At 38.2% G+C, this 12529-nt stretch overlaps 1 protein-coding gene across 1 annotated transcript; it reads left to right on the top strand.

The window, feature by feature from the left end:
• Positions 1 to 4: 4 nt before the first annotated feature.
• L3HYPDH (trans-L-3-hydroxyproline dehydratase) lies at positions 5 to 11541 on the top strand. Its single transcript, XM_022570451.3, has 5 exons — positions 5 to 655; positions 3424 to 3593; positions 6078 to 6200; positions 6290 to 6427; positions 11154 to 11541. The coding sequence occupies exons 1-5, from the start codon at positions 148 to 150 to the stop codon at positions 11277 to 11279; spliced, it is 1065 nt and encodes a 354-aa protein (XP_022426159.1). The 5' UTR covers positions 5 to 147; the 3' UTR covers positions 11280 to 11541.
• Positions 11542 to 12529: the final 988 nt, after the last annotated feature.

Raw genomic sequence — 12529 nt, 5'->3', positions numbered from 1 at the left:
GCCTCGGGCTTCCGGGTCTCGGCTCGAAGGCCCCGCCTTTCAGGTGGCGCTGCGGCCTGGCCCTCTGGCGGGGAGGAGGCGGTTGGACAGGCGGCTGGAAGCGCGAGCGGCCGTGCGGTGGTTGATTTCCCCATCCGGACTCAGACGATGGCGAGCCCGCCGGCTGTGCCCCGGCTGCCTCCGCACGACCCGAGGACGCCGGCTCTGTCGGTGGTGGACATGCACACGGGCGGCGAGCCTCTGCGCATCGTGTTGGCTGGGTGTCCGGAGGTGGTCGGCCCCACGCTGCTGGCCAAGCAGCGCTACATGCGCCAGCACCTCGACCACGTGCGGCGACGGCTCATGTTCGAGCCCCGGGGGCACCGGGACATGTACGGGGCTGTGCTGGTGCCGAGCGAGCTGCCTGGCGCGCACCTGGGCGTCCTGTTCCTGCACAACGAGGGCTACAGTTCCATGTGCGGCCACGCGGTGCTGGCTCTGGGCCGGTTCGCGCTCGACTTCGGGCTGGTGCCAGCGCCCCCCGCCGGCGCCCGCGAGGCCCTGGTCAACATCCACTGCCCGTGCGGGCTGGTAGCCGCCTTCGTGGAGTGCGAGGGCGGCCGCAGTGGCGGCCCGGTGCGCTTCCACAGCGTCCCGGCCTTCGCGCTGGCCACAGGTAACCGGCGGGACCCTTCCTACCCTGCAGCCCAGGACCCAACTAATTACACTGTCCCTCTGGGCTGGAACCCACGCACCGCAACTAACTCACCCCACAAAGCCTTTACAATCAGTAAAAAGGTAATTCTAAATAACTGCAAGTGTGTGTCAGCACCTTGCCCTTGCGAATTTGTGTGGTGCATGCAATTTGATTACCCCGCAGATCTACCCGTCTGTGGTTTGGGGAGAGTCTTGAGGGGTACAGAATTCCGTGCTTCCCATACTCAGCGACTCATTCTCCACTCGTCAGGCATTCCTAGAGATTTCACAGTTGGGTAAGGCAAGGTCCACTAGGGTCAAGGAAAGTGCAAAGAACCGGATCTCCAGGCTGGCTAGAATATGATTGCTAGACACATTATTACACCCTGACAAGTTAGTAAACACGTTACTAAAAGTCATCTGTAAAAATTGCCTTACCCACTTATTGGGGGAAGAATTAAATATTTTCGAGAAGATACAGATGTTGCTGGTCTAATTCTTTAAGAACAGGTACAGACATTGCCTGGGTCCAAATCCTGACACACCCTTAAAGCTATGCAAACTTAGTCAAATTACTGACGCCCTCCATGTCCATTGTATCTTCATTTGTTATCTCATTGAGGCTTTTTTGAGGATTTAATGAGTATGCAAGGTACTTAGAATTTTAAAAAAACATCTTCCTAGACATAGAAAGACTGCAGAATATATAGGGTTGCTAGTTATAGTTCTCTAGGTGTGCAGAGCCTTTAAAAGGCTTTGGTGGGTTCTCTAGTACAGAGCCTGTATGTCATGTAAAACAGAGTGTAACTATTCATCCTTACAAAGAGGGAGATTGCTACAAATTCCATCAACAAAGGCTGAATTCTATCAAGATGCTTTAGTAGTCTGACTGGAAGTGAGCTGGGAGCTAATTTAGTCAACCCAGCAATAGGTTTATCATTCCTTTTCTTCAAAGTCTTCCAGCTGTGCAAATCATTCTGTTAATTTGATCTTGATCCTCCTCGTGGATTTGGGTTCAAGTTTAGCCTGATTATAAATGTTATGAATGATGCAGTAATAGCCCAGGTGTTTGAGAGTCTTAGAATACCTCAGGCAGCCGAAACACACAAGTTGATAAAGAATGCCACTGGGCAAACTGATGCCAGTTTCCCAGAAAGAATGGTGTCACGTCTGGATTGGGAGGGAACTTGAGGGAGACAGGAATGTATGTTAGGATTGCATCTTTAAAAAGCTCAGCAGTTAACTAGCTTGGCTACCTGATTTCCCCTTAGGCCACCCCAGCAGCAGATTAGAAACACTCTAAATTTTGTGGGAAATGACAGCTGGCAGCAGGATCACCAACTACGTACATCATAGTTCGGGGCTGGTTAGGGCAGGGGCAGCCAACCCCACAAGCACAGTAGTTCCTGAAAGCATCACTGTGTGACCATACTATAATCAGTGGGCATTAATGGTCACTTTGAGCCATTAAGAAAATGAAATCCTTAAATTCTCTACCTTGAAAATTGCATAAAAGGCAGATGGATAGTGTCCAAGATCACGGCTCTGCCCCTCCCCATCTCTGTGACCTTGTGGAAGGGATTCCATGTTTCAATGTCATCTATAAAATGAGGATGACAACAGTCCCTACCTCAGGATTGCTGAGTTCATCTCCACTCCACCCAGCTAAAATGAAGACTCTTTAGTTTTATTCACTGTATTTAAGTGCTAGAACAGTACACAGTCAATGAATATTTGTTGTGTAAATAAATGAAATTCAGAGAAGAATATGCTGATTGGCAAATGTAATTATCTGTCCTCTTAAGAGCCCTGTTCCAGTTGGAAGTTAAACTTTTGGCTTTAATATTAACATTTATTGTATTCCTAAACTGTGCCCACTATTCCCCACACATTATCACATGGAATTCTCAAAACAATCCCTTTAGGACGAAACAGCAATTCCATTTTACGCATGAGGACTTCAAAGCCACACTTAGCTTTCCCCATTCTGGCAGTCTCACATTTCCATCTATTTCCTGAGTCTCCTTTCATTAAACCTGCTTTTCATGTTGCATCAGCATCAAGATAAAGACATTTTTGATTCACTTTTGCTCTTAAGTTCCACAGGTGTGTTTTATTCCTTTGATTATAAACTTGCTCTGTTTTGACACATCATGTGTTAAAAGGGTCCTGTGGTTCTACTCTAACTGGTAGCCCCCTGGTATCTTTGTATGACTCACTGTGCAAACTCAGGAATACAAGAACTATTTTATTTTTCACAACTTAATTTCTGAATTTGAGACCCCTCTCTGCCCTGTTGGTTGACTTAGCCTCATCCTTCCACAGGCTGGCCCCTTTTTTGATAATCTGCATGAGAGGCACCTACATTTTCCTTCATAGTTTTCACACATTCATGTTCCAGAATTTCCTCTCTCTCTGCCTCTATGATGTTTTCTAGAAAATATCTTCAGAATAGTTAACAAAATATGTATGTATGATTTAGGAAAAACATGGCATTCATGTTCTAAAACTTATACAAACCTCATTAACTTAAAAATAGAAAGATGTACTGAGCTAAAGGTCTATTATTAATTATGTGATGCATACTCATTTTGAAAATGGATTTTTGCTCCATTCCTTTTTACGATAGGAAGAAGAACCCCCACCCCAACCCCCGGAAATACACATATATTTAAAATGCTGTTAATTTTATTTTATGTTATTGCTGAAATACTAAAACAAACTTATTTTCAAACACATCTTTTTTAGATCTCCTAGTGGATGTTCCCAGTCATGGAAAGGTGGTGGTGGACATTGCATATGGTGGTGCGTTTTATGCGTTTGTTAGTGCTGAAAAGTTAGGACTTGATGTTTGTTCCACAAAGACAAGGGACCTCATGGATGCAGCAAGTGCAGTGACAGAAGCAGTGAAAGCTCAGGTCAGTACAGATGCTGCTATCATAGCAGATACCCTCCTCTGTGACATGGAGGGAATATAAATGACATGTCTATACAGAAAATTAAATATCTCTGAGTTCAAATTATCAGTAGTACTAAGAATAGGGTACTGGTTATAATCTTAGACTCTAGAGCAAGACTACCTGGGAGTTGTAGTTTTGCTACTTGTAGCTTTTATAACCTTGAACAAGTTACATAACTTCCATGTGCCTCAGTTTTCCTAGCTGTAAATGGAAATTATGAAATACCTGCTTCATAGGGAGTTGTAAGAATAAGTCAATATGTGTAAAGGACTTAGAATAGTGCCTAGCCATAGTAAATGTTCAATAAATGGTAACTATTATTAACTTTAATAATACATAATAATAATATAATTTGTGGTTACTTAAACATAGAAAATGTATTATATACTATTCCACTAATTTGAAATGCTTTGATATATGTGGTCATTCTGCAAACCTTGAAAATAATGAATGTAAAATATAGCTTACAAAATAGATTTCATTAAATCTGATCAGACTTTCTCTTATTTCACAGAGAACATTAATTCCTAGTTAGTGAATTTTTCCTATATTGCTAAGAAGTTACTTAAATAACCACTCAAGTAACTCTAGTTTGGCTTGGGAAAACTATTGTTATAAAATCAGTTTAGATAATAAATAATTCTAGAATATTCTTTCCTTTCTAGCACAAGTGTGCCTTTTTACCTAATTGGGACCTATATATAAAACTCAATTTTACCTAATTGGGATCTATATATAAAACTCATATACATATTTAAATGTTTTAGCATATGAGAGTTTATCATTCTAAGTAAAAAATAACTTAGGAAAGATAGAATCTAATATACTTCTACTAATTATTTATGGGCCTATTTAACATATCTGAGGCTTTATTTTAACATAATAACTTAAATAACAAAATGAATATATACCATATCCCTGTTCTAAATTATAATTTTTCCAGGACTGTCAATACCAATAGGTAGAATTATTTTATCACAGTAACTTCTGAAACTCTGAATTTACATCCATTTTCTGTTCTAGTAAGCAGACAGCTAATAGTTTAACAGTTTGACACAAAATAATTTGACCTTATTTTTAATAAAATCAAGAGAAAAAGGCATTGTTTTCTTAATAAAAGGAGTAATTTTGAAGTTCTCAAAGCTAGAACTTCTCACCAAGGTGGCAAGGGGTGGACTTTGAGGGAGGAAGGATTCTGAAAAAAATATGAGTAGTTCTGTCGGTGGTGAAGCAGGCAGTAGGACTACTTTGTGAATTACTGATTATTCATACTGCTAATGCAGATTTAGGCAAAGGCCATTTGCCGGGGGGAGGGAGCTAAAGTAAATATAAAATAAATTCATCTTTGTCCTTTTAGCAAACATTTACCAAGGACTTATTGTATGTCGGACACCATGCTAGATGCTGGAGACCCAGAGGAAGAACAAACCCCACAACCTTCAAGGAGCTCAGTCTAGTGGGGGAAGCATCCCTGTGGGCAGTGTGATGTACTGGTGCTATTGTGGAGGTGGTGCATAGGGGCTTTAAGAGGTCAGAGAACAAAGATCCAATATACAGGCCTCTTTAACTGGGTTATAGATGGACTCTTTGGATTTTAAGAATCCAAATCTCTTCAACTGCTTTAAATGACAGATAAGTGGTAGTGGAATATACTAACTGTAAGGATACAATGGAAGTGAGGTTATAGTAATCTCAGCCAAGCTACCAGGCATTACAGGAATCCAGAAGTTAAACAACCAGACCTCCCAAGTTCAGGAAGCATCGCACATTTGGACCTGACCAAGCTTTACCACTGACGTGACCTAGCTCCCCTGCCAGTGCCTGCTTCTCTCTGTGTGTACCTGCTGCTTTTTATGATACTGACTTCATCCTTTCTAAGTCTTTTTTGACCCATCCAATTGTTTCTCTTACCTATAGCTTCTGCATCCTTATACTTTTTGCTTGCTCATGGCCTCTGACAGTTCTTGTATCTATCAGTGGTATTAATTTCAGCTCTAGATACTCACTGCTTGATTTTTCTACATTATCCCCTTCAAGTTCCTGAGGGTGAGAGTAGGATTGCCTTAACTCCTCCTGCTTGAGCAGCCATGGCTGGCCTGTGAATTGACCATCCTGGGGTCAATGCTGGGGTCAGCGGTTCAAAGAGTATGTGTTTCGGGAGGTATGTGTATAAAATAGGACTGTTCCTTTAATAGAGGCTATGTGCAGGCCGACTTCCTTAGAAAGGGCTCAAAGTATAAAAATCATAACTTCCAACGAAACTATCTTTATTCATCTAGAGAAAGACATAATTTCTAGTATTTAGTGCTGTGACCCAAAAAATATTTTTTAAATGATAAAGATGGAAAAATTATGCCTGAGTACCCCATATATGTTATTTAAAAGATAAGTTTGAATGAAAATATTTATTTTGTGTGTGGTTGATAATTATTTTATTTACAGTTTAAAATTAATCATCCTGACAGCGAAGACCTTGCCTTTCTATATGGAACTATATTAACAGATGGAAAAGACGCTTATAGTGAGGAACCAACCACCAACATCTGTGTGTTTGCAGATGAACAGGTATTAAAACTGGAATTTTTAGGCACACAGCCAGGTAATATGGAACTAGAACACTGTGAACACTCTCATCTTCATTTATTCTGCAACAGGTTGACAGAAGTCCTACCGGCTCAGGAGTGACGGCCCGAATTGCCCTACAGTATCACAAAGGGCTTCTAGAACTGAACCAGACCAGAGCCTTTAAAAGCAGTGCAACTGGCTCAGTATTCACAGGGAAGGCTGTGAGGGTGAGTGGTACCCTTAGCTACTCATTTGTAAGTATGTTACTTTTGAGACTGTGGAGACCTAAGGTGGGTGTTAGATAAGTTTCTTCACTTAGCTCTTAGAAGAGAATTTTAAGACAGGCCTGAAAAAACTTCCGTTCAGCTAGGATATTGGTTTTCAAAGTGTGGAAAGGACCTTGGGGTCCTATCCATGGGTCCACAAAATCAAAGATATATTCATAACAATACTGAGATGTTGCTTCCTTTTCACTTTCATTCTCTCACAAATGTACAGTGGAGTTCTCCAGGAGCTACATGATGGGTGATATCCCAACTGATTGAATGCAGAAACAAATATGAGAATCTAGCTGCCTTTTGTTATGCCAGACATTAAAGAGATTTGCAGAAATGTAAAAAATGCCATATTTCTCATTAATTTTTTTTTGTTTTGGCAGATATAGTTATTTTCACAAAAGTTTGTTGTTTATGACAAAATGTAATTGGTTTATTATTTTTAAATGCATTAATGAACAAATATCTTTTTTTTTGAATTTTAGAATTTTACTTACTGTTTTTATATAGCAGGTTCTTAACAAATATCTTTAATTCCCAATATAGCAAATATTAATTGATATAACTGAAATAAACAAAAACTTTTTGAGGTCCTAAAATCTTTTTAAATTGAAGTATAGTTGATTTACAATATTGTGTTAGTTTCAGGTATACAACATAGTGATTCAGTATTTTTGCAGATTATATTCCATGGTAGGTTATTATGAGATGTTGGGTATAATTCCCTGTGCTATATAGTATATCCTTGTTGCTTATCTATTTTATGGATAGTAGTTTGTATCTGTTAATCCCGTACCCCTAATTTGTGCTTACACTCTTTCCTTTCCCCTTTGGTAAGCACAAGTTTGTTTTCTATATCTGTGAGTACATTTCTGTTTCGCATATACATTTATTTGTATTATTTTTTAGATTCTACAAATAAGTGATATCATACAGTATTTGTGTTTCTCTGTCTGACTTTCACTAAGCACAATATTCTCTCCATCCATGTTAATAAGAATAATGGCATCCATAATAATGGCATTATTTCACTGTTTTTTATGGCTGAGTAATACTCCATTGTGTGTGTGTGTGTGTGTGTACCACATCTTTTAATCCAATCATCTGTTGATGGACACTTGGGTTGCTTTCCCGTCTTGGCTCTTGTAAATAGTGCTGCTATGAACATTGGGGTGCATGCATGTTTTTGCATTAGTGTTTTCATTTTTTCAGATATATGCCCAGGAGTAGAATTGCTGGATCATATGGTAGTTCTATTTTTAATTTTTTGAGGAACCTCCATATTGTCTTCCATAGTGGCTGCACCAACTTACATCCCTACCAACAGTATAGGAGGGTCCCCTTTTCTCCACATCCTCACCAACATTTGTTATTTGTAGACTTTTTGATGACAGCCATGTTGATTGGTGTGAGGTGGTACCTCATTGTGGTTTTGATTTGCATTTCTCTAACAATTTCATGTGCCTGTTAGCCATTTGTATGTCTTCTTTGGAAAAATGTCTATTCAAGTCTTCTGCCTATTTTTTTTAAAAGATTTTTTGATGTGGATTATTGTTTAAGTCTTTATTGAGTTTGTTACAATATTGCTTCTGTTTTATGTTTTGGTTTATTGGCCCTGAGGCATGTGGGATCTTAGCTCCCCAACCAGGGATCAAACCCACACCCCCTGCATTGGAAGGCAAAGTCTTAACCACTGGACGACCAGGGAAGTCGCTTCTGCCCATTTTTTGATTGGATTGTTTGGGTTTTTTGATATTGAATTGTATGAGCTATTTGTACATTTTGGAAATTAAGCCCTTGTTGGTCACATCATTTGCAAGTATTTTCTCCCATTCCATAGGTTGTCTATTTGTTTTATTGATGGTTTCCTTTGCTGTGCAAAAGCCTTTAAGTTTAATTAGGCCCCATTTGTTTATTTTTGCTTTTATTTCTTTTGCCTTAGGAGACAGATCCAAGAAAATATTGCTACTACTTATGTCAAAGAGTGCCTATGTTCTCTTCTTCCAGATTTCCCAGCACTACTTATTGAAGAGACTGTCTTTTCTCCATTGTATATTCTTGCCTCCTTTGTCGTGTGTTGACTATAGGTGTGTGGCTTTGTTTCTGGGTTCTCTATTATGTTCCATTGATTTATTTGTCTGTTTTTGTGCCAATACCATGCTGTTTTGATTACTATAGCTTTGTAGTATAGTCCAAAGTCTGGGAGGGTTATACCTCCAGCTTCATTCTTTTTTCTCAGGATTGGGGGCTTTTATGGTTCCATATATATTTTAGGATTCTTTGTTCTGGTTCCGTGAAAAATGGCCTGGGTATTTTGATAGAGGTTGCATTAAATCTGTCGATTGCTTTGGGTAGTATGGCCAATTTAATAATATTATTTCTTCCAATCCAAGAGCATGGAATATCTTTTCATTTGTTTAAATCATCTTCAGTTTCCTTCATCAGTGTTTTATAGTTTTCAGCATATAGGTCTTTCACCTCCTTGGTTAAGTTTATTCCTAGGTATTATTTTTTTGACCTGATTTTAAATGGGATTGTTTTTTACTTTCTGATATTTCATTATTGGTATATAGAAACGTGACTGATTTTTGTATATTAATCTTGTATCCTGCAACCTTGGTGAATTTATTTATTAGTTCTAATAGTTTTAGAGTGGAGACTTTAGGGTTCACTATATAGAATATCATCCCATCTGCAAATAGTGACAGTTTTACCTCTTCCTTTCCAATATGGATAACTTTTATTTCTTTTTCTTGTCTGATTGCTATGGCTAGGATTTCCAATACTAGGCTAAATAGAAGTGGTGAAAGTGGGCATCCTTGTCTAGTTCCTAAATTTAGTGGGAAGGCTTTCAGCTTTTCACCATTGAGTATTATACTAGCTGTGGGTTTGTCATAAATGGCCCTTATTATGTTGAGATATGTTCTCGCTATACCCACTTTGATGAGAGTTTTTAATCATGAATGGATGTTGAATTTTGTTGAATGCTTTTTCTGCATCTGTTGAGATGATTATGTGGTTTTTGTCTTTCCTTTTGTTAATGTAGTATATATCACATTGATCGATTTGTATATGTTGAACCATCCTTGTGACCCTGGTATAAATCCAGCTTGATCATGGTGTATGATCCTTTTTATGCATTCTTGGATTTGGTTTGCTAATATTTTGTTGAGGATTTTTGCATCTATATTCATCAAAGATATTGGCCTATAAATTTTCTTTTTTAAGTGTCTTTGTCTGGTTTTGGTATCAGGGTAATGGTGGGTGAGGTCCTCAAATCTTAGGGTATAAAGGGATCCTGAGACCAAAATGTTTGAGAACCATTAAATTAGGGTTTGGATTTTTTTTGTTTTTATTCTATAGGAATGTTCCATTTTATATAATAAGATGTGAAAGTCCTGAAAGGTTGTGGAAAGTATTTTTGTAACAGAATCAAAGTATAAATGAGCTAACAGCTAATTAATGAATTTACTCATAGTAGTAAGTAAAATCTACTGTAGTATGATTAAATTGCATCTAATAAATGAATCTACTCACAAAGAGTCCTTTAATATAGCAGATAACTTATCCTAATAAAGAGTTTTATATCCTAATGTAGCTGTTTTTAAAGTTTGTTCTTTTCTGAATATGGAATTTGCTTTAAGTTAGGGATTCATATATAATACGCTGATCTTATGGGATACGAAACCATTTATGTTATATGCAAAAACTTGGAATACGTTATCTTCAAGTCTGAGACTCAAGACAAAATAATAATCGACAACATTTATTGGGTGCTTGACTATGTGTCAATTTCCAAGCTAAGCACTTCACATATACCATCTCTTTTAATTCTCCCAAGAATCCTCTGAGGTCAGTAATGTTATCATCCTTTTTTCACAAGTGATAAAATGGAGAATTAGAGTTTAGATAATTTGCCAGAGGTCAAACAGACAGGTAACAGAGCCAGGCTATGCATGTGGGTCCCTCTGAGCAGAGCCTGTACTGTTAACCACCATATTTTCTTGCTCTTAGGCAAACGTTTGATGCAGATGGGCAGTTTCACCCACATAAGAGTGAACTCATCTCTCAACCACCCACTAATGATGACTCCCAAAGCTTCATCCCTACCATGCTTACCTGTGCCTCTCTCCTGAGTCTGACACTGTCCACTAAACTCATCTCAAGATGATTGTCCCAGAGATATCTCAAACTCAACTTGTTTACAAGTTCTTCCTTCCTAAATGTGTTCTTCCTGTCTCATTCCCCATCTCAGCTAATGGTGGCGCCAGCTTCACTTCCAAGCTAGAAACTATGGTCATATTTAACTCATCTCTATTCCTCACCTCCTACGTACATCGGTCCCCAGGTCTATCAATTCTGCCTCCAAAGTATCTCTATATTTTGTTCTCCATTCTCTAAAAACTGCCCTCCTGTCTCTAGATTTAATTGATGAATTAAGGTTCCTCTTAACAGATTGCTGGGTTTCTAGTCTCTCTCCTCTCCAATTTGTTCCCTACTTTACAGCTAAACTAAATCAAAAACACAAATCCAGTCACTTACCTTAAAAACCTCCCATTGCCTATATGATTAACTCTTGGGTTCTCTTTAAAATGATAAAAATTGAGAATACAACTTTTAGGCTAGATAAACTATGAGGGCAGTATCTTGATATTCTCCTTTCACCTTCTTTTTTCAGGAAGTAAAATATGGTGATTTTAAAGCTGTTATAGTGGAAGTATCTGGACAAGCCCATTACACAGGTACAGCAAGCTTTATAGTAGAAGATGATGACCCACTGAGGGATGGATTTCTTCTCAAATGACTTATATGACTTTTAAGGGCTTTCTTTAAATTGTTATCATAAGTAAATTTTCTCTGAATTACGAGGAAAACTGTATCCAAATTGTACATGTAAGGCAACTAACATTCTTCTTAAAATAATACACTGTGGTTAAATATAAAGTCATTATTCCTCATATTTATACATGTGTATTGGTATATTGCTTATAGAATACAAAATGCAGAATACTTTTCTAATTAACATATCAGGTAAAATTAAAACCTTAGTTCTTGTTATTTTTAAATATTCCTCTGTGGTAATTACTATAATATTCTGTTTTAAATGCTCTTTGAATAATAGCTTCAATTGTAGCCCTCACAGCAATGAGTCTTACAAGTTCATTATTTTAGTCTTCCAGTTTTTGAGTAAAATAATGCCCTCTCTCTCTAAGCAGCATGCAAGGGAGACAGCTTATTATAAAGTCCTCAACACTTAGCAGTCATAAACTGGGAAGGAATGGGGTGGTCAGCTTCTTTAGGTGAGAGTTGTAGCTGCTGCAGGGATGTCCTCTGTGCTGCAGAGCCCAGCTCCTATACCTGTAAACTCGTAGAGAAGATCAAGAATCAGGCTTTTGATATATCTTTAAGGCTCTTTTGATATATCTTTAAGGCTCTTATACTGCATTACTGAAGTATAGGTACACAGTAGGAGTCAATCAATAAATCTCTACAGTGGGGCAAGTCACATACTCTGCCAGCTACATGCCAGGTAATTTAAAACATGAAGGACATGTTAACTATTGGCATTCTTGCTAGTTAATTGTGAACCTGTTAAAAAATAAAATTTGATCATTATCAGTCATTATAAAATGAAGTATTAAAAATTATTCACCATGTGATTTTCTCAATATTCAGTAGACTTTTTTTCTGGTGGGTGGGGGGTATTTTCTCAGTTTATTTTAGATTCATTGTTTTGACCTTAATTTGTGCTCTGAACTCTGTCAGCCTTGAATCAGTAGACTCTTTTTTGAGGTAAGTAATAGTATTTCTTTTTTAGAGCATATAGTGAAGTAATTCATTCATTTCAACTGGCTGTATCATCCAGCAAGTCTGTGTAGACCCAGTTATTAGGTCTCTGATTGAATTACCTGACCAAAAGGAAGGCTATAAAGTTAATGTTCTTGATTTCCTTATTGAATACACAAAAACTAATGTTTTCCATTCATTATCTCTTAAAATCTGTGGTAAAAAATTCACTTACCTCCAAAAAATAACACTAAATATGACCAAGAA

This window comes from Delphinapterus leucas, chromosome 2 (genome assembly GCF_059928025.1).
Source record: "Delphinapterus leucas isolate spDelLeu-1000000601 "Yukka" chromosome 2, BTC_Dleu_Yukka2, whole genome shotgun sequence".
In the NCBI taxonomy this organism is placed as follows: domain Eukaryota; kingdom Metazoa; phylum Chordata; class Mammalia; order Artiodactyla; family Monodontidae; genus Delphinapterus; species Delphinapterus leucas.
This window is presented reverse-complemented; position numbering and strand designations above follow the sequence as displayed.